Genomic DNA, 22,021 nt, shown 5'->3' on the forward strand with positions numbered 1-22,021 from the left:
TGTCTTGTTCCTGATCTTAGTGGAAATGCTTTCAGTTTTTCACCATTGAGGATGATGCTGGCTGTGGGTTTGTCATATATGGCCTTTATTATGTTGAGGAAAGTTCCCACTATTCCTTCTTTCTGCCGGGTTTTTATCATAAATGGGTGTTGAATTTTGTTGAAAGCTTTCTCTGCATCTATTGAGATGATCATATGGTTTTTCTCCTTCAATTTGTTAATATGGTGTATCATGTTCATTGATTTGCGTATATTGAAGAATCCTTGCATTCCTGGAATAAACCCCACTTGATCATGGTGTATGATCCTTTTAATGTGCTGTTGGATTCTGTTTGCTGGTATTTTGTTGAGGATTTTTGCATCTGTGTTCATCAGTGACATTGGCCTGTAGTTTTGTTTCTTTGTGACATCCTTGTCGGGTTTTGGTATCAGGGTGATGGTGGCCTTGTAGAATGAGTTTGGGAGTGTTCCTCCCTCTGCTATATTTTGGAAGAGTTTGAGAAGGATAGGTGTTAGCTCTTCTCTAAAGGTTTGATAGAATAGGCCTGTGAAGCCATCTGGTCCTCGGCTTTTGTTTGTTGGAAGGTTTTTAATCACCATTTCAATTTCAGTGCGTGTGATTGGTCTGTTCATATTTTCTATTTCTTCCTGGTTCAGTCTTGGCAGGTTGTGCATTTCTAAGAATTTGTCCATTTCTTCCAGGTTGTCCATTTTATTGGCATAGAGTTGCTTGTAGTAATCTCTCCTGAGCCTTTGTACTTCTGCAGTGTCAGTTGTTACTTGTTCTTTTTCATTTCTAATTCTATTGATTTGCGTCTTCTCCCTTTTTTTCTTGATGAGTCTGGCTAATGGTTTATCAATTTTGTTTATCTTCTCAAAGAACCAGCTTTTAGTTTTATTGATCTTTGCTATTGTTTCCTTCATTTCTTTCTCATTGATTTCTGATGTGATCTTTATGATTTCTTTCCTTCTGCTAACTTTGGGGGTTTTTTGTTTGTCTTTCTCTAATTGCTTTATGTGCAAGGTTAGGTTTTTTATTCGAGATGTTTCCTGTTTCTTAAGGTAGGACTGTATTGCTATAAACTTCCCTCTTAGAACTGCTTTTGCTGCATCCCATAGGTTTTGGGTCGTCATGTCTCCATTGTCATTTATTTCTAGGCATTTTTTGATTTCCTCTTTGATTTCTTCAGTGATCACTTCGTTATTAAGTAGTGTATTGTTTAGCCTCCATGTGTTCGTATTTTTTACAGATCTTTTCCTGTAATTGATATCTAGTCTCATAGCGTTGTGGTCGGAAAAGATACTTGATACAATTTCAATTTTCTTAAATTTACCAAGGCTTGACTTGTGACCCAAGATATGATCTATCCTGGAGAATGTTCCATGAGCACTTGAGAAAAATGTGTATTCTGTTGTTTTTGAACGGAATGTCCTATAAATATCAATTAAGTCCATCTTGTTTAATGTATCGTTTAAAGCTTGTGTTTCCTTATTTGTTTTCATTTTGGATGATCTATCCATTGTTGAAAGTGGGGCGTTAAAGTCCCCTACTATGAATGTGTTACTGTCAATTTCCCCTTTTATGGCTGTTAGTATTTGCCTTATGTATTGAGGTGCTCCTATGTTGGGTGCATAAATTTATACAATTGTTATATCTTCTTCTTGGATCGATCCCTTGATCATTATGTAGTGTCCTTCTTTGTCTCTTGTAATAGTCTTGATTTTAAAGTCTATTTTGTCTGATATGAGAATTGCTACTCCAGCTTTCTGTTGGTTTCCATTTGCATGGAATATCTTTTTCCTTCTCCTCACTTTCAGTCTGTATGTGTCCCTAGGTCTGAAGTGGGTCTCTTGTAGACAGCATATATATTGGTCTTGTTTTTGTATCCATTCGGCCAGTCTGTGTCTTTTGTTGGGAGCATTTAATCTATTTACATTTATGGTAATTATTGATATGTATGTTCCTATTCCCATTTTCTTAATTGTTTTGGGTTTGTTATTGTAGGTCTTTTCCTTCTCTTGTGTTTCTTGCCTAGAGAAGTTCCTTTAGCATTTGTTGTAAAGCTGGTTTTATGGTGCTGAACTCTCTCAGCTTTTGCTTGTCTGTAAAGGTTTTAATTTCTCCATCAAATCTGAATGAGATCCTTGCTTGGTAGAGTAATCTTGGTTGCAGGTTTTTCTCCTTCATCACTTTAAATATGTCCTGCCAGTCCCTTCTGGCTTGCAGAGTTTCTGCTGAAAGATCAGCTGTTAACCTTATGGGGATTCCCTTGTGTGTTATTTTTTGTTTTTCCCTTGCTGCTTTAATATGTTTTCTTTGTGTTTAATTTTTGACAGTTTGATTAATATGTGTCTTGATGTGTTTCTCCTTGGATTTATCCTGTATGGGACTCTCTGTGCTTCCTGGACTTGATTAACTATTTCCTTTCCCATATTATGGAAGTTTTCAACTATAATCTCTCCAGATATTTTCTCCGTCCCTTTCTTTTTCTCTTCTTCTTCTGGGACCCCTAGAATTCGAATGTTGGTGCGTTTAATGTTGTCCCAGAGGTCTCTGAGACTGTCCTCGGTTCTTTTCATTCTTTTTTCTGCTCTGCAATAGTTATTTCCACTATTTTATCTTCCAGCTCACTTATCCGTTCTTCTGCCTCAGTTATTCTGCTATTGATCCCTTCTAGAGTATTTTTAATTTCATTTATTGTGTTGTTAATTGTTGCTTGTTTCCTCTTTAGTTCTTCTAGGTCCTTGTTAAATGTTTCTTGCATTTTCTGTATTCTATTTCCAAGATTTTGGATCATCTTTACTATCATTATTCTGAATTCTTTTTCAGGTAGACTGCCTATTTCCTCTTCATTTGTTAGGTCTGATGGGTTTTTATTTTGCTCCTTCATCTGCTGTGTGTTTCCCTGTCTTCTCATTTTGCTTATCTTACTGTGTTTGGGGTCTCCTTTTTGCAGGCTGCAGGTTCTTAGTTCCCGTTGTTTTTGGTGTCTGTCCCCAGTGGCTAAAGTTGGTTCAGAGGGTTGTGTAGGCTTCCTGGTTGAGGGGAATAGTGCCTGTGTTCTGGTGGATGAGGCTGGATCTTGTCTTCCTGGTGGGCAGGTCCACGTCTGGTGGTGTGTTTTGGGGTGTCTGTGGCCTTATTATGATTTTAGGCAGCCTCTCTGCTAATGGGTGGGGTTGTGTTCCTGTCTTGCTAGTTGTTTGGCATAGGGTGTCCAGCATTGTAGCTTGCTGGTCATTGAGTGAAGCTGGGTGTTGGTGTTGAGATGGAGATCTCTGAGAGATTTTCGCCATTTGATATTATGTGGAGCTGGGAGGTCTCTTGTGGACCAGTGTCCCGAAGTTGGCTCTCCCACGTCAGAGACACAGCACTGACTCCTGGCTGGAGCACCAAGAGCCTTTCATCCACACGGCTCAGAATAAATGGGAGAAAAATAAATGGGAAAGAAAGAAAGAAAGAAAGAAAGAGGATAAAATAAAATAAAATAGAGTAAGATAAAATAAATTTATTAAAATAAAAAATAATTATTAAGAAAAAGTTGTTTTAAAAAGTAAAAAACAAAAAATGGACGGACAGAACCCTGTGACAAATGGTGAAAGCAAAGCTATACAGACAAAACCTCACACAGAAGCAGACACATACACACTCACAAAAAGAGGAAAAGGGGAAAAAATAATAAATCTTGCTCTCAAAGTCCACTTCCTCAATTTGGGATGATTTGGTGTCTATTCATGTATTCCACAGGTGCAGGTACATGAAGTTGATTGTGGAGATTTAATCCGCTGCTATTGAGGCTGCTGGAAGAAATCTCCCTTTCTCTTCTTTGTTCGCACAGCTCCTGGGGTTCAGCTTTGGATTTGGCCCCGCCTCTGCGTGTAGGTCGCTGGAGGGTGTCTGTTCTTCACTCAGACAGGACGGGGTTAAAGGAGCCGCTGATTCGGGGGCTCTGGCTCACTCAGTCCTGGCGGAGGGTGGGGTACAGATGCGGGGTGAGCCTGCAGTGGCAGAGGCCAGCGCGACGTTGCAGCAGCCTGAGGCGTGCCGTGCGTTCTCCCGGGGAAGTTGTCCCTGGATCACAGGACCCTGGCAGTGGCGGGCTGCACAGGCTTCCGGGAGGGGAGGTGTGGATAGTGACCTGCACTCGCACACAGGCTTCTTGGTGGCGGCAGCAGCAGCCTTAGCGTCTCATGCCTGTCTCTGGGGTCCGCGCTGATAGCCGCGGCTCGCGCCCAGTCTCTGGACCTCCTTTAAGCAGTGCTCTTAATCCCCTCTCCTCACGCACCAGGAAACAAAGAGGGAAGAAAAAGTCTCTTGCCTCTTCGGCAGGTGCAGACTTTTTCCCAGACTCCCTCCCGGCTACCTGTGGTGCACTAACCCCTTCAGGCTGTGTTCACGCCCCAGTCCTCTCCCTGTGCCCCAGTCCTCTCCCTGCGCTCTGACCGTAGCCTGACTCAGCTCCCAGCCCCCGCCCACCCCAGCGGGTGAGCAGACAAGCCTCTAGGGCTGGTGAGTGCCTGTTGGCACCGATCCTCTGTGCGGGAATCTCTCCGCTTTGCCCTCCGCACCCCTGTTGCTTATCTGCTGTTTTGATTGGGTGATTTCTATTATTCTATCTTCCAGATCACTTATTTGTTCTACTGTGTCATTTAGTTTGCTATTCATTGCTTCTAGATTGGTTTTTATCTTGGTAATTGAATTGTCCACTTTTGATTGGTTCATTTTTATAATTTCCGGTTCCTTGTTACAGTGATCTACATTTCTATCAATAATCTTTCTTAATTATGTTAGCCTTTTTATTACCACCTTTTTGAGTTCAAGGTCTAGTAGACTGGTGAGCTCAGTTTCATTGTTTTTTTCTTACAGAGGATCATTGTTCTTTTAATTCGGAGTAGTTCCTCTGACTTTTCATTTTACTTAACTTTGTCTCTATTAATTTAAGAGAAACAGTTATCTACTATGGTCTTGAAAGGGTGTTTTTATGTGGGAGCATCCTGGTGCAGGCTGTGTGTGTCCCATGTTTTGGTGCAAAGGCTGGTTTTGGTATAGACCCCAGCCATGTCCTTCCTCAGGTTTTTCTGGCTGTTATCCCCTTGATAGGGGGTGTGGTTCATGCTAGAGTATCTAGAGCCTATGCAGAATGTGAGGCAGGGCTTCCTGTCTGCTCAGTGGCTGTCACCACTTTGTCAGAGGCAGGTCTGCTCCCCAGTTGTTGGATTAGAAGCTCTGAGGGTTGGGTCTGATCAGGCTCTGTTGCCCTTGAGTCTGTCCCCTGTCCCAAAGCAAGTGAGGCTTGTTCAGTCACAGAGGACCTGTGTGCCACCTGTGTAGGCATCTGTGATTCTGCTCAGCAGCTGCTTAAGTTCACGTCCCTTTCTCTGTTGTATTTGTCCCAGATATAGTGCAAGGCTCTGGTGTGACATAGGCTGTGGCTGGCGGTCAGGGCATTGTGGATATAGGAAATGAGGTGGCTGTGCTTCCTCCTGAGATCTGGGCTGCCTCTGTAGCAGACCTCTCCCAAGACCTGCCTGCTCCAGATCTACCACTAAGATGTGGTGTGGAATTGGTGGAGCCAGGGCACTCTCACTGGGAGCCGAACCACCGTGTGTTCCTGAGCGTGCTGACAATGGCCTCCACGGCTCCACCCAGATCACACTCCAGGCCCTTTTGGTGGTCTCTGCGTAGCTAGATGGAGCCCTCTCCCATGGCCTATGTGCTCGAAGTTCAGGGCTTAACCACTGCACACTCTTTTGATGCCACCCTATGCGCACGCTGACAGTACCCACCACAGCTCAACCCGGATCACACCCCAGACAGACCCTGGTCTGTCTCTGGGTAGCTAGATCAAGTCTTTGCCCAGAACCTACACCAGGCTATAGTGTGGAGTGAGTGGGGCTGGGGTACTTGCCCCTTTGGGTTGAGAAGTGACATGAGGTTCTCTTTGCCCTGATTGTTAGCAAGCCAGAATGTGTGTACTCCTTAAGGTAGAGTCTAGGCTTTTTCAGCCCTTCTGTCTGTCTCAGCAGATTTCCCAGCAGGCCAGGGCACTTGTCTCCTGTGCACAGGACCCAAGGACTGTGATGTCCAGTTTGGGCTTGACTTGCTTGCTCCCCAGGGCGAGGGTCCACCCATGTGGACCTTTTCTTCCTTACAGATCTCTCCCAGGGGCACAAGTCCTGACCCAGTGCCGTTTTCTTCCATCTCACCTGGTTATGTGGAGATCTGTCTCACAGCTTTGGTTGTATAGGAGTTTTTTCTGCCAGTTTCCAGTTAGTTTTCCATGAGAATTGTTCTACATGTATATGTATTTTTGATGTGTTTGCTGTGGGAGGTGAGTTCCACATTCTTCTATTTTGCCATCTTGGTTACCCTCCCCTGAATTATATTTCTAATAGATTGTTTTTTTCCCTTTCTTAGGTACCTCTTCAGAAGACTATCAGAAATGCCATAGGAAAGTGTAAGAACTAACATTTTAAAAGTTGTTGTGCTTTTAAAACTTTGTGTACTAATAGTTATATAGCAAGTATGATTGGTAACCCACAAATTCAGATGTTTGTTTATTCAATGTTTGTTGAGGACTCACTGTATACCAGAACTGTTCTGATTGCTGGAGGTATATTTGCTAACTATCCATCTGTCTGTCTATCTATCTAATTGCTGTAGTGAACAAAATTGATTAAAAACAAAATCTCTGCCTTCTTTGAGTCCACATTCTAGTTGGAGGAGATGGACAATAAATAAGCAAATAAATTTATACCATGCTATATGGTAATGAATGCTATGGAGAAAAATAAAACAAAATAGGGGACTAGGGAGTATTGGGATAGAGATTTACTCTTTTAAGTGGTGTGGTCCGAGACTCACCATTGAAAAGGCAGCATTTGAGCAGAGACCTAAAGAAGGAGACAGAGCAAGCTGTGTAACCCATTGGAGAAAAGAGCATTCCAGGTAGAGGGAATAGCTGGAGCCATGCCCTGAGGCAAGAAGGCCTGGGCTTCTGGTGTGAAGTGAGGGAGGAGGAGTGAGGTAAGAGATAAAGTGAGAGAAGAAGCAAGAGGCCAGATCATATAAGGCACTTTAGTCAAATATAAGTGAATTGGAAGGTCTTTGAAGGGTTTAGAAGGATGATATGATATGACTTACGTTTTAAAAGAATCATGCTAGCTGCTGTGTTGAGAATAGACTATGATGAGGCAAGGAATTAGGGAAATTATAGTTAGGAGACTACTGCCCTAATATGGGCAAGAAATATTGGAGTATGGACCAGAGTGGCAAGAGGGGAGATAGTGAGAGGTAGGATTTTGGATATATTTTGAAAGCAGAACTAAGAGGATCCACTGAAGGACTGAGTGGTGAAGTATGAAAGTAGTCAAGGCTAACACCATGGTTTTGGCTTGAGCAACTGGAAGGGTGGAGTTGCCATTTATTAAGATGGGGAAGACTGAGGAGAAACGTATTACCAGGGGCAGATGAGTTTGGCTTAGTGCATATAGACTGAAGGGTAAGGTATGTGAGAGAGACGTTCAAGGAGGTGGTCACATTCTGGATCATGAATACCTTAAGAGCTGATATTTTTATTTTTTCCTGAATATGATGAGAGCCTATGAAAGATTTTCAGTAGGACTGAAAATATAATGATTTTTTTTTAACACCTAATCTTGAAAGGTTGAAAGAACTTACACAAAATTCATACAAGTTTAAAAACAAAGTCAGGAGACACCATCACGAAAGTGAAAAGACAGTATACACAATGGGAGAAAATATTTGCAAATCATATATCTAGTAAGGGAATTGTATGCAGAGTATGTAAAGAACTCTTACAACTCAACAATAAAAGGACAAATAACCTGATTTAAAAATGGACAAAGCATCTGAACAGGCATTTCTCCATAGAAGATAAACAAATGGCCAATAAGCACATGAAAAGATACTTAATATCATTATCCATTCGGGAAATGCAAATCAACTTCATTGAGATACCACTTCACACCCACTGGGATGGTTATAATCAAAGAGACAGATAACAAGTATTGTCTTGGATGTGGAGAAGTTGGAACTCTCATACATGGCTGATGAGAATTTTAAATAGCGAAGGTGCTTTAGAAAATAGTTTGGCAGCTCCTTCAAATGTGACCCAGCAATTCAGTCCTAGTTTTGCATACCTAAGAGAAATGAAAACTATGTGTACACAAAAACTTGTACATGAATGTTCACAGCAAGTTTATTCATAACAGCCAAAAAGTAGAAACAATCCAAATATCCATCTACTGATGAATAGATAAATAAAATATGGTATATCTGTAATGGGATGTTATTAACAGCAAAAAGAAGTGAAATTCTGATATGCACTAAACATGGATGAACCCTGTAAATATTATGCTAACTGAAAGAAGCCAGTCATACAAGACCACATATTTTATGGTTTCATTCATATAAGATAGCAAGAATAGACAAATCTATGGAGACAGAAAGCAGATTAATGATTGCCTAAGACTGGGGGGGTTTGGGAAGAAATGAGAATTGACTGCTAGTGGGTACAGGGTTTCTTTTTGGGGTGATGAAAATGTTCTAAAATTGACTGTGATGGTGGTTGCACAACTCTCTGAATATACTAAAAACCATTTAATTACACACTCTAAATTTGTAAATTATATGGTATGTGAATTATATCAATAAATCTGTTAAAAAAGACAAAGTTAGGACCAAGCAAACCAAGGAGATATGATTTTTAATAGGCGATATAGATATAACCAGATTTTTTTTTTTACCAGAATTAAATGGTAGACAGTACAATGTGGTCTTCTTTGATGAGGATCTATAGTATTGGTACTTTGTGTTGCTGAGTGTGTGGGGGCAAGGACTGATAAACTGCTGAGCAAAAATTTCTGTGGAATTTTTAATTACCCAACCAAAATTCTTGCCAATCATCCTACCTCTTCGCAAACATGCATCATATTTCTGTCTTGTGCAATCACTCTTGCAGCAAAGAAGAAGATGGATTAGGAGTGATTAGATTGAAGGGATGACTATTGTGGCATTCCAAGTGAGGCATGATTAGGACCTGAACTTTAGTGGCAAGAATTGCTTAGAAGGAAAACTTGAGAACAATTCAAGAGTGATAATCAACTGTTGTTAATGATTGGATGGTTAAGAGAGGAAGATGGAGTCCATGATGACCCTCAGCCCTCTGACTTAGGAAACAGGATGAATGATGACTCATTCACTACGTGAAGGAACACAAATAGAAAAGCAAGAGTGAGTTGGAGTGACAGGTCTGGAAAACACTGAAATACCTACAGCACTTTGAAGTGGAGATATCTAGCAGGCATTTGTATATCCCAGCCTGGAAAGCAAGGGAAAGGTTCTGGACTGAAAGCATAGTTGTTCCCTTGGGAAAGTGTGTAGAGTGAGAAAAGAATAGTTTTAGTGTGATAGGCTCCTTATAGTTATGCTTGCATCTAAATGATGAGAAATTTCTGAAGAAAAGAAAATCAATGACTGTTATTCTTGGGTGAATTATTCTTCCTTGGTGAACAACAGCGAAAATTCTAAGGCTAAATTATTAAGAAAATATAGCTTTATTGATTTATTTTTTTTAAATAACTGATCTAACCTCCTCATGGGCTTTGATCACCTTTCTCCCCTGTTTAGCAGGGAAATGATGAGTTAAAGTTATTAATGCCATCCAGTTACTTCCAGGTAAAAGTCTCTTTTGGGTAAAAGCTGAGTCTTTCATATTTTCTCCCACTCCATATTCCTGAGGATGATCATACCTCTTGATTTGCCTGGGACAGTCCCAGTGTGTGCCTGCTGTTCTCACATAATCTTTTATAGAGCTTCCTTTTACTCTCAGAAAGGTCCCAGTTTGGACAAATCGTCACCCTAAATATAGGTGTATAGGCCAGAGGTGGGGGAGGGGTGAAGTTGGGTCTTGAGGGTGTCTGGGATCCACAAGTTGTCTCTGAATTTTTACTGATTTGTGCTGCAGGTTTCAAGACTAGTTCATACCTGGGCTGGACTCTACTGATAAAGTCATTGATGAACTTACAGCTGTATTTTGGGCCTGAAGTCCTCCATTGCTGATTTTTCCTCACCTTAGCTTTTATTGCCACCCCAAACCCCTTAAGTCTCATTGAAGTCCTCCATCCAGACTTTGACTTAGTTGCCTTTCTACAACCTTCGTGGTAAACTCACCTAGACACAACAGCCCTATGCCAGGTATTTTGGTTCTAAATTTGACCACCTTCTCTGCATTGCCTTTGGTATGTGGAACCTTGAGAACTAGTTTACAGTATACAGGAATTAAGGGACTCTTAGGAGGGCTGAGGCCTCCTCTCTGCCTGAGTATCCCAAGCTCTTATTTTTATGTTGAGTTTCCTCCTTGTGTGGTTGTTTTCTCCTAGAGTTCTAAACAGGGAGTTTGGCACATGCCCTCTACTTTGGGCTTTCTCTTCACCTCTTCTAATGTCATCATCACACCTATTACCCCCACCTCCAGATTTTGGGCTTGAAGGAGAGAAGTCAGTCCCCATTGTCTAACTGCTTGTTTCCTAAGCCTGTGTCCCCTTTATCTTTCCAATAAACCGTTAGGCTGGAAGGCATAGAGGGGGGATCTATCTTAGGTCACATGAGTTCTTACAGTAAAACTCTGTAATTCATGTAAAACTCTGTGGTTCTGTCTACAAGCTTAATCTATATATGTTAATAGGACCTTGAGGAATGTAGCAGGATGTTAAATGTGCTTTCATGTAGTCTTAGAGTTTGGACAGTGACCTTAATAGATGAGAACAAAATAAAAATGACAATTCCCCCATCCCCTATTCTATGTAGAACCATCTATGTAGAATTTGTAATAAGTGAGATCAAAACCTAATTCTTTCAACATTAGACCATCACCAATCTCTAAGCTATTTAAGAAAAGACAAAGAATGCACTGAGAGGATGAAATGATCAAGAATGTTTCTTTGATAAGAGTTATTGATGTCATATGCAAGGAGAGGAGAAAACTTCTCCCTCACCTCAACACAAGAGAGAAGCTCCCAGAGATCCATTTGGAAAGTTCAACGTGTGTTCCCTGGAATTTGGTTTCTGACTCACACCTGGTAAAGCTAAAAGCAAGAAAGTCTGTTAGATGCTTTGGAATGGCTGATAAAGAGGACACTAGAAATACTTTCAGAGTTTGGCACAGCAAAGATTTGTGCATATTGCCCAGACGTCAGACATAGATCCCACAGAAGGGATCATCTTGAAAGGGATCATGCCAAATACGACTTCCTGGAAAGGACAAAATAAACTTGACTGAAAGAGACTGGAAATTTTACCATCAAATTGAAAAGCTGAGGACATCATAAAGAGCAAGTGAGACAGCCCCAGAGATAGGGAAATCTTATCACCGAACCCTTCAAAATACTTCAGGTTTGGGCTTCCCTGGTGGCGCAGTGGTTAAGAATCTGCCTGCCAATGCAGGGGACACAGGTTCGAGCCCTGGTCCAGGAAGATCCCCCATGCCGCGGAGCAACTAGGCCCATGCGCCACAATTACTGAGCCCGCGCTCTAGAGCCTGCAAGCCACAGCTACTGAAGCCGGCGCACCTAGAGCCCGTGCTCTGCAACAAGAGAAGCCACCGCAGTGAGAGGCCCATGCACCGCAAGTAGCCCCCACTCGCTGCAACTAGAGAAAGCCTGTGCACAGCAACAAAGACCCAACGCAGCCAAAAATAAAATAAATAAATTTATTTTAAAAAAACTACTTCAGGTTTGAAAGAGTCAGCATTTGGTTATCTGTCATGCCCAAAGGGCACCAAGGACATATTAGAATAGTATCAGTTAAGAAAGACCTTTCCTACAGTTCCTTCCTGCTACTCCAATGCCAAAGGATCCTAAAGAGTAGTTAACAAATGGGGAAGGAAAAAGAGCAAGAAATAGAGGAAAAAAACAGTGATGGTTGCTTTCCTCACTGCAGGCTATTAGTCTAAATCAGACCTCAGTTGGGAAAAGGAAGAGGTTTAAGTTGGATAATAAGAGTTTAGTGTTGTGATATTATGCTGGGCTTTTTATTACCTGAAAATGTCTATTGGGCTTCCCTGGTGGCGCAGTGGTTGAGAGTCCGCCTGCCGATGCAGGGGACACGGGTTCGTGCCCCGGTCCGGGAGGATCCCACATGCCGCGGAGCGGCTGGGCCCGTGAGCCGTGGCCGCTGAGCCTGCACGTCCGGAGCCTGTGCTCCGCAATGGGAGAGGCCACAACAGTGAGAGGCCCGCGTACCGCAAAAAATAAATAAATAAAATAAAATAAAATAAAAAGGACTACTTATAGGCCAGAGAATACCACAAAAGCAACAGAATACACCTAAAAGGGGCAAGAAAGTACTATTTTGACAGGATGAATTTATTTTTTTGTATCTGATTCCTTTTTCCAATATTTGTTATTGAAGTATAGTTTATTTACAATGCTGTGTTAATTTCTGCTGTGCAGCAAAGTGATTCCGTTATACATATATATACATTCTTTTTAAAATATTCTTTTCCATTATGGTTTTTCATAGGATATTGAATATAGTTCTCTGTGCTATACAGTAGGACCTTGTTGTTTATAAATTCTATATATAAAAGCTTACATCTGCTAACTCCAACCTCCCACTCCATCCCTCCCCCAATCCCCTCCCCTTTGGCAACCACCAGTCTGTTCTCTATGTCTGTCATTCTGTTTCTGTTTCATAGATAGGTTCATTTGTGTCATATTTTAGATTCCATGTATAAGTGATACAGTATGGTATTTGTCTTTCTGTTTCTGACTTATTTCACTTAGTATGATAATCTCTAGTTGCATCCATGTTGCTGCAAATAGCATTATTTTGTTCTTTTTTATGACTGAGTAGTATTCCATTGTATATATGTACCACATCTTCTTTATTCATTCATCTACTGATGGACATTTAGGTTGTTTCCATGTCTTGGCTATTGTGAATAGTGCTACTATGAACATGGGGGTGTATGTGTCTTTCTGAATTATAGTTTTTGTGTTTTTTTTTAACATCTTTATTGGGGTATAATTGCTTTACAATGGTGTGTTAGTTTCTGCTTTATAACAAAGTGAATCAGTTATACATATGTTCCCATATCTCTTCCCTCTTGCGTCTCCCTCCCTCCCACCCTCCCTATCCCACCCCTCCAGGCGGTCACAAAGCACCGAGCCGATATCCCTGTGCCAAGCGGCTGCTTCCCACTAGCTATCTACCTTACGTTTGTTAGTGTGTATATGTCCATGACTCTCTTTCGCCCTGTCACAGCTCACCCTTCCCCCTCCCCATATCCTCAAGTCCATTCTCCAGTAGGTCTGTGTCTTCATTCCTGTCTTACTCCTAGGTTCTTCATGACATTTTTTTTTCTTCTTAAATTCCATATATATGTGTTAGCATACGGTATTTGTCTTTTTCTTTCTGACTTACTTCACTCTGTATGACAGACTCTAGGTCTATCCACCTCATTACAAATAGCTCAATTTCATTTCTTTTTATGGCTGAGTAATATTCCATTGTATATATGTGCCGCATCTTCTTTATCCATTCATCCGATGATGGGCACTTAGATTGTTTCCATTTCCGGGCTTGAATTATAGTTTTTAACAGGATGAATTTAAAGAGGAAATATGAAGGAATAAAATACTTTTTTGCGTACTGAGTTCAACTTTTCACTAAAGCAGTAATAGGAATTTAAAAATCATTTTCTCACATTCAGTTTTCAACTCCACTGTCTTGCTGGGGATTCAGAAATTCCACTTTGGTGGTCAAAGGCTGAGGTTTGATTCTTTTGTACTCCTCTTGTAATAGCTAATCCTCTTTTACACATTTCGATAAGATTGGTGGCAGTCTCACTTGTGAAAGTATAAAATAGAACAGAGTATTAATTTTTTTAAGTATTATTTCTAATGTTACTTGAGATCCTTACCACAAGAATCCTGGAAAACAAGGGACTTCCCAGGTGGTCCAGTGGGTAAGACTCCACGCTCCCAATACAGGGGGCCCAGGTTCGATACCTAGTTGGGGAACTAGATCCCACATGTATGCCACAACTAAGAGTCATGCTGCAACTAAGAGTTGGCATGCCTCAACTAAGAAGTCCACATGCTGCAACTAAAAACAAAGATCCTGCATGCTGCAAAGAACATCCTGCGTGCCACAACTAAAACCCAGCACAGCCAAAATAAATAAATAAATAAATAAATATTTTCTTTAAAAAGGTAATGAGGTATCATTTCTTAAAAAAAAAAAAAGAATCCTGGTAAACAAGATTGCTATTCCTTTTCCATAAATGAGATAATCAAGACTCAAGACAGGTAAAGTAACTTTCCCAAGGCCACTGAAGTGTAAGTAGCAGAACTGAGCTTTAAATCAACGTCTGTCTGATTCTAAATACTATGCTTTGTCCTCTACACATATTATCTCACACTGATGAACGTATAAGTATATTGCCCTTTATTATGAAACTATTTGTTCATATAGATATGTTAGCATTTTTTCTAACTAGCTTTATTTTTTCTATAGGATAATTGATTGCATAAAAGTGTCTTTAAGTATTATTTGAGGATTCTCAAAAGTTACTGAAAGAGTAAAAGAATCCCATTAATTTGTTCTTATTCTAGCATGATGATGTTAGCAGACCAAAGTATTTCTCCAAAACCAAAGAGTACTGCAAGTTCAGAATCAGGTAATTAGTAATGAAACTAATCATTTTCATAATCCTCTATTTATTTTTAACATCTTTATTGGAGTATAATTGCTTTACAGTGTTGTGTTAGTTTCTGCTGTATAACAAACTGAATCAGCTATATGCATACATGTATTACCACATCCCCTCCCTCTTGCGTCTCCCTCCCACCCTCCTTATCTGACCCCTCTAGGTAGTTGCAAAGCACCGAGCTGATCTCCCGGTGCCATGCAGCTGCTTCCCAGTAGCTATCTATGTTACCTTTGGTAGTGTATATATGTCAATGCTACTCTCTCACTTCGTCCCTGCTTACCCTTCCCCCTCCCCATTCCTCAAGTCCATTCTCTACGTCTGTGTCTTTATTCCTGTCCTTCCCCTAGGTTCATTAGAACCATTTTCTTTTAGATTCCATATATATGTGTTAGCATACAGTATTTGCTTTTCTCTTTCTGACTTACTTCACTCTGTAGGACAGAGTCTAGGTCCATCCACCTCACTACAAATAACTGAATTTCATTTCTTTTTATGGCTGAGTAATATTCCATTGTATATATGTGCCACATCTTCTTTATCCATTCATCTATTGATGGACGCTTAGGTTGCTTCCATGTCCTGGCTATTGTAAATAGAGCTGCACTGAACATTGTGGTACATGACTCTGTCTGAATTATGGTTTTCTCAGGGTATATGCCCAGTAGTGGGATTGCTGGGTCATATGGTAGTTCTATTTTTAGCTTTTTAAGGAACCTCCATACTGTTCTCCATAGTGGCTGTATCAATTTACATTCCCACCAACAGTGCAACAGGGTTCCCTTTTCTCCACACCCTCTCCAGCATTTATTGTTTGTAGATTTTTTGTTGATGGCCATTCTGACTGGTGTGAGGTGATACCTCATTGTAGTTTTGTTATGCATTTCTCTAATGACTACTGATGTTGAGCATCTTTTCATATGTTTGTTGGCAATCTGTATGTCTGCTTTGGAGAAATGTCTGTTTAGGTCTTCTGCCCATTTTTGGGTTGGGTTGTTTGTTTTTTTGATATTGAGCTTCATGAGCTGTTGTATATTTTGAGATTAATCCTTTGTCACTTGCTTCGTTTGCAAATATTTTCTCCCATCTGAGGGTTGCCTTTGAGTCATGTTTATGGTTTCCTTTACTGTGCAAAAGCTTTGAAGTTTCATTAGGTCCGCTTTGTTTATTTTTGTTTTGATTTCCATTTCTCTAGGAGGTGGGTCAAAAAGGATCTTGTTGTGATTTATGTCATAGAGTGTTCTGCCTATGTTTTCCTCTAAGAGTTTTAGAGTGGCCTTACATTTAGGTCTTTAATCCATTTGGAGTTTATTTTTGTGTATGGTGTTAGGGAGTGTTCTAATTTCATTCTTTTACATGCAGCTGTCCAGCTTTCCCAGCACCACTTATTGAAGAGGCTGTCTTTTCTCCATTGTATACTCATGCCTCATTTATCAAAGATAAGGTGATCGTATGTGCGTGGGTTTATCTCTGGGCTTTCTGTCCTGTTCCATTGATCTATATTTCTGTTTTTGTGCCAGTACCATATGGTCTTGATTACTGTAGCTTTGTAGTATAGTCTGAAGTCTGGGAGCCTGAAGCCTCCAGCTCTGTTTTTTTTTCTCAAGATTGTTTTGGCTATTTGGGGTCTTTTGTGTTTCCATACAAATTGTGCAATTTTTTTGTTCTAGTTCTGTGAAAAATGACATTGGTAGTTTGATAGGGATTGCACTGAATCTGTAGATTGCTTTAGGTAGTAGAGTCATTTTCACAATGTTGATTCTTCCAATCCAAGAATATGGTATATCTCTCCATTTGTTTGTATCATCTTTAATTTCCTTCATCAGTGTCTTATAGTTTTCTGCATACAGGTCTTTTTTCTCCTTAGGTAGGTTTATTCCTAGGTATTTGATTCTTTTTGTTGCAGTGGTAAATGAGAGTGTTTCAATAATTTATCAGATTTTTCATCATTAGCGTATAGGAATGCAAGTGATTTCTGTGCATTAATTTTGTATCCTGCTACTCTACCAAATTGATTGATTAGCTCTAGTACTTTTCTGGTCGCATCTTTAGGATTCTCTATGTATAGTATCATGTTATCTGCAAACAGTGACAGTTTTACTTCTTCTTTTCCAATTTGGATTCCTTTTATGTCTTTTTCTTCTCTGATTGCTGTGACTAAAACTTCCAAAACTATGTTGAATAATAGTGGTGAGAGTGGGCAACCTTGTCTTGTTCCTGATCTTAGAGGAAATGGTTTCATTTTTTCACCATTGAGAACGATGTTGGCTGTGGGGTTGTCTTATACGGCCTTTATTATGTTGAGGTAAGTTCCCTCTATGCCTACTTTCTGGAGAGATTTTATCATAAATTGATGTTGAATTTTGTCAAAAGCTTTTTCTGCATCTATTGAGATGATCATATGGTTTTTATCCTTCTGTTTGTTAATATGTTGTATCACAATGATTGATTTGCATATTTTGAAGAATCTTTGCATTCCTGGGATAAACCCCACTTATCATGGTGTATGATCCTTTTAATGTGCTGTTGGATTGTTTGCTAGTATTTTTTTGAGGATTTTTGCATCTAGGTTCATCAGTGATATTGGCCTGTAGTTTCTTTGTGACATCTTTGTCTGGTATTTTGTTTGTTTGTTTGTTTTTTGCAGTACGTGGGCCTCTCACTGTTGTGGCCTCTCCCATTGCGGAGCACAGGCTCCAGACGCGCAGGCTCAACTGCCATGGCTCACGGGCCCAGCCGTTCCGCGGCATGTGGGATCTTCCCGGACCGGGACACGAACCCGTGTCCCTTGCATCGGCAGGCAGACTCTCAACCACTGTGCCACCAGGGAAGCCCCTTTGTCTGGTTTTGGTATCAGGGTAATGGTGGCCTCGTAGAATGAGTTTGGGAATGTTCCTCCCTCTGCTATATTTTGGCAGAGTTTCAGAAGGATAGGTGTTAAGTCTTCTCTAAATGTTTGATAGAATTTGCCTGTGAAGCCATCTGGTCCTAGGCTTTTGTTTGTTGGAAGATTTTTAATCACAGTTTCAATTTCAGTGCTTGTGATTGGTCTGTTCATATTTTCTATTTCTTCCTGGTTCAGTCTCATAAGGTTGTGCTTTTCTAAGAATTTGTCCATTTCTTCCAGGTTTCCATTTTATTGGCATATAGTTGCTTGTAGTAATCTCTCATGAGCCTTTGTATTTCTGCAGTCTCAGTTGTTACTTCTCCTTTTTCATTTCCAATTCTATTGATCTGAGTCTTCTCCCTTTTTTTCTTAGTGAGTCTGGCTAATGTTTTATCCATTTTGTTTATCTTGTTAAAGAACCAGGTTTTAGTTTTATTGATCTTTGCTGTTGTTACCTTCATTTATTTTTCATTTATTTCTGATCTGATCTTTATGATTTCTTTCCTTCTGCTAACTTTGGGGTTTTTTGGTTCTTCTTTCTCTAACTGCTTTAGGTGTAAGGTTAGGTTGTTTGAGATTTTTCTTGTTTCTTGAGGTAGGATTGTATTGCTATAAACTTCCCTCTTAGAATTGCTTTTGCTTCATCCCATAGGTTTTGGGTCATCCTGTTTTCATTGTCATTTGTTTCTAGGTATTTTTTGATTTCCTCTTTGATTTCTTCAGTGATCTCTTGTTTATTTAGTATTGTATTGTTTAGCCTCCGTGTGTTTGTATTTTTTACAGGTTTTTTCCTGTAATAGATATGTAGTCTCATAGTGTTGTGATGGAAAAAGATACTTGATACAATTTCAATTTTCTTAAATTTACCAAGGCTTGATTTGTGACCCAAGATATGATCTGTTCTGGAGAATGTTCCATGAGCACTTGAGAAGAAAGTGTATTCTGTTGTTTTTGGATGGAATGTCCTATAAATATCAATGAAGTCCATCTTGTTTAATGTATCATTTAAAGCTTGTGTTTCCTTATTTATTTTCATTTTGGATGATCTGTCCATTGGTGAAAGTGGGGTGTTAAAGTCCCCTACTATGATTGTGTTACTGTCGATTTCCCCTTTTATGGCTGTTAGCATTTGCCTTATGTATTGAGGTGCTCCTATGTTGGGTGCATAAATATTTACAATTGTTATATCTTCTTCTTGGATTCATCCCTTGATCATTATGTTGTGTCCTCCTTTGTCTCTTGTAATAGTCTTTATTTTAAGGTCTATTCTGTCTGATATGAGAATTGCTACTCCTGCTTTCTTGTAATTTCCATTTGCATGGAACATCTTTTTCCATCCCCTCACTTTCAGTCTGTATGTGTTCCTCGGTCTGAAGTGGGTCTCTTGTAGACAGCATATATACTGGTCTTGTTTTTGTATCCATTCAGCCAGTCTATGTCTTTTGGTTGGAGCATTTAATCCATTTGCACTTAAGGTAATTATCGAAATGTATGTTCCTATTACCATTTTGTTAATTGCTTTGGGTTTGTTTTTGTAGGTCTTTTCCTTCTCTTGTGTTTCCCGCCTAGAGAAGTTCCTTCAGCATTTATTGTAAAGCTGGTTTGGTGGTGCTGAATTCTCTTAACTTTTGCTCATCTGTAAAGGTTTTAATTTCTCCGTCAAATCTGAATGAGATCCTTGCTGGGTAGAGTAATCTTGGTTGTATGTTTTTCCTTTTCATCACTTTAAATATGTCCTGCCACTCCCTTATGGCTTGCAGAGTTTCTGCTGAAAAATCAGCTGTTAACCTTATGGGGATTCCCTTGTATGTTATGTGTTCCTTTTTCCTTGCTGCTTTTAATATTTTTACTTTCTACTTAATTTTTGATAGTTTGATTAATATGTGTCTTGGTGTGTTTCTCCTTGGATTTATTCTGTATGGGACTCTCTGCACTTCCTGGAATTGATTAACTATTTCCTTTCTCATGTTGGGAAGTTTTCAACTATAATCTCTTCAAATATTTTCTCAGTCCCTTTCTTTTTCTCTTCTTCTTCTGGGACCCCTATAATTTGAATGTTGGTGCGTTTAATGTTGTCCCAGAGGTCTCTGAGACTGTCCTCAATTCTTTTCATTCTCTTTTCTTTATTCTGCTCCCTGGCAGTTATTTCCACCATATTATCTTCCAGCTCACTTATCTGTTCTTCTGCCTCATTTATTCTGTTATTGATTCCTTCTAGAGTATTTTTAATTTCACTAATTGTGTTCTTCATCACTATTTGTTTGCTCTTTAGTTCTTCTAGAGCCTTGTTAAGTGTTTCTTGTATTTTCTCCATTCTGTGTCTGAGATTTTGGATCATCTTTACTATCATTACTCGAATTCTTTTTCAGGTAGGTTGCCTATTTTGCCTTCATTTATTTGGTCTTGTAGGTTTTTACCTTGGTCCTTTGTCTGTAACATATTTTTTTGTTGCTTCATTTTTGTTTTTTTTGTTTTTGATGTGTGGTGCTGTATTCCTGTCTTACTGGTTGTTTGGCCTGAGACATCCAGAACTGGAGTTTGCAGGCAGTTGGATAGAGCTGGGTCTTGGTGCTGAGATGAGGATCTCCGGGAGACCTCACTCTGATTGATATTCCCTGGGGTCTGAGGTTCTCTGTTAGTCCAGTGGTTTTGACTTGGAAATCCCACCACAGGAGCTTCAGCCTGACCTCCAGATTGGGAACCAAGATCCCACAAACTTCGTGGTGTGGTTAAAAAAAAAAAGAAGAAGAAGAAAAAAAGGAGCAGTACAGTATCAAAGAATAAAAAAACAAAATAAAATTAGAAAGATGAAAAATATATTAGGAAAAATAAAACTATAATTGAAACATCTGCAACAAGGTAAAATAAAACCACAACAGAAAAAAGAAAAAAAAAAAGGATGGGGTGGGTGGGGGTACAAGCAAGAAGGAGAGATCACCAATCGTTGGGGGTTCCTCCATCCCCTTAGGTGTCCGTGGTCCCCCACCGGTGCCTGCTAGATGCCCTAGTTGTGAGGAGATGCGAATTTTGTTTCCTCCTAGTACACCATCTTGACCCTGACTCCCTCTATTCATTTTTGTCACGGTGCTGCAGTATTTGTTAAGAAAACTGATAGCCCAGGAAATTGAGTGCTTTTTAGTGTGGTTGTATTTAAGAAATGAAGATATGTGAGGTTAGGTCTTAACTATCCCCACAGCACCCATCATTAATTCATTTAATAAACATTTACTGAGTATGTATTCTGTACTAGGTATTACTATATATACCGATAGGGAGTGATGTATTTTCCCTGACCTTGTAAATTTCATTCGTAGGAGAGGAAGATAATCAGTAAACAGATGCATTGGAGTTATGTGTGATGGTTGAAAAATAAAAGAATCAACAAAGTGCCTTGCATTTTTGGCCCTCTATTATTTAGTTTACTATTAGAATAAACATAGCAAGACCTTTACAACCTTATTAACATCTATTGTATTTCAGATTTCTATTTTCTTTATTTCCTGCAAGAAGTTTTATAGCATCTGTTTGGGGATAAATTTAAAGAATTGCTTGTTTTGCTCCTGATGGATATAAATGTTTGTATGAACTGAAAAAAAAGAGTTTTTTTGGCGTTGTCTTCACTTTAAGCGGTTGTCTTAATGAGCATTTAGAAAATGCCAGGTATTATGTTAGGAAGTGTGGGTATAAAAATGCTTAAGATGGTTTCTGTTCTAAGGGAAATGAATCTAGTGATAAAAACTAAACTTGTAAAAGCACACATCCTTGGAAAGAGTAGCACCTACTACCTTGGAGGGTGAGCATTAGAAGGAAGATTTGCTTTATAGATCACAATTAAGGAACTTGTGAACAAGGGAAGAAAGATATGAAAGGGAAAGTTGGTAAGCGTATCAAAAACAATCATGATTTTACCTAGTTCTTGCCAGATTTTGGCTGTGGAAAATATTATTTATAAAGCCTGGTAGTAAGGCAGAATATTGATTCTGTAATTATGTATGCTCGTGTATTCTTACTTTTATGTGGTTGATTGACTTAAAATTTCAAATTAAATAAATTACATCTTACTCTAGAGTTATTTTTTACACATTCCTTAATTCAGCAAATCCAAGTTTGTTCCAGTTGTTTGTTAGGCTCTTTACTAAGTGTTAGGAAACCAAGAAATGGCTATATTCCTGCCCTCAGGGGTTCATAGTCTAGTAATAGAAACAAACAAACAAGAAATTACTTCTCAGACATCTCCTGCTCAGTCTTCTTTGCAATCTTATCTACTGCTATTAGCTATTAAATGTGGGAGTTCTTAAAGACTGATTCCTAGATTTTAATTTCTGTTCAGTCTACTCCCTGATATGTATAAGTGTCCTATAGAAGGTAGGGCTTCCAAATTTTCCATTCTAGACTCTCCT

At 39.6% G+C, this 22,021-nt stretch overlaps 1 protein-coding gene across 1 annotated transcript in view; it reads left to right on the forward strand.

Moving 5' to 3' along the window:
- MEIKIN (meiotic kinetochore factor) overlaps positions 1-22,021 on the forward strand; it is a 78,670-nt gene that overhangs the window by 22,772 nt on the left and 33,877 nt on the right. The window contains exons 6-7 of the mRNA XM_049707871.1: positions 6,418-6,457; positions 14,640-14,704. Coding sequence (XP_049563828.1) covers positions 6,418-6,457; positions 14,640-14,704 — 105 coding nt within the window. The remainder of the gene's footprint in view (positions 1-6,417; positions 6,458-14,639; positions 14,705-22,021) is intronic.

This window comes from Orcinus orca, chromosome 3 (genome assembly GCF_937001465.1).
Source record: "Orcinus orca chromosome 3, mOrcOrc1.1, whole genome shotgun sequence".
Lineage (NCBI taxonomy): Eukaryota > Metazoa > Chordata > Mammalia > Artiodactyla > Delphinidae > Orcinus > Orcinus orca.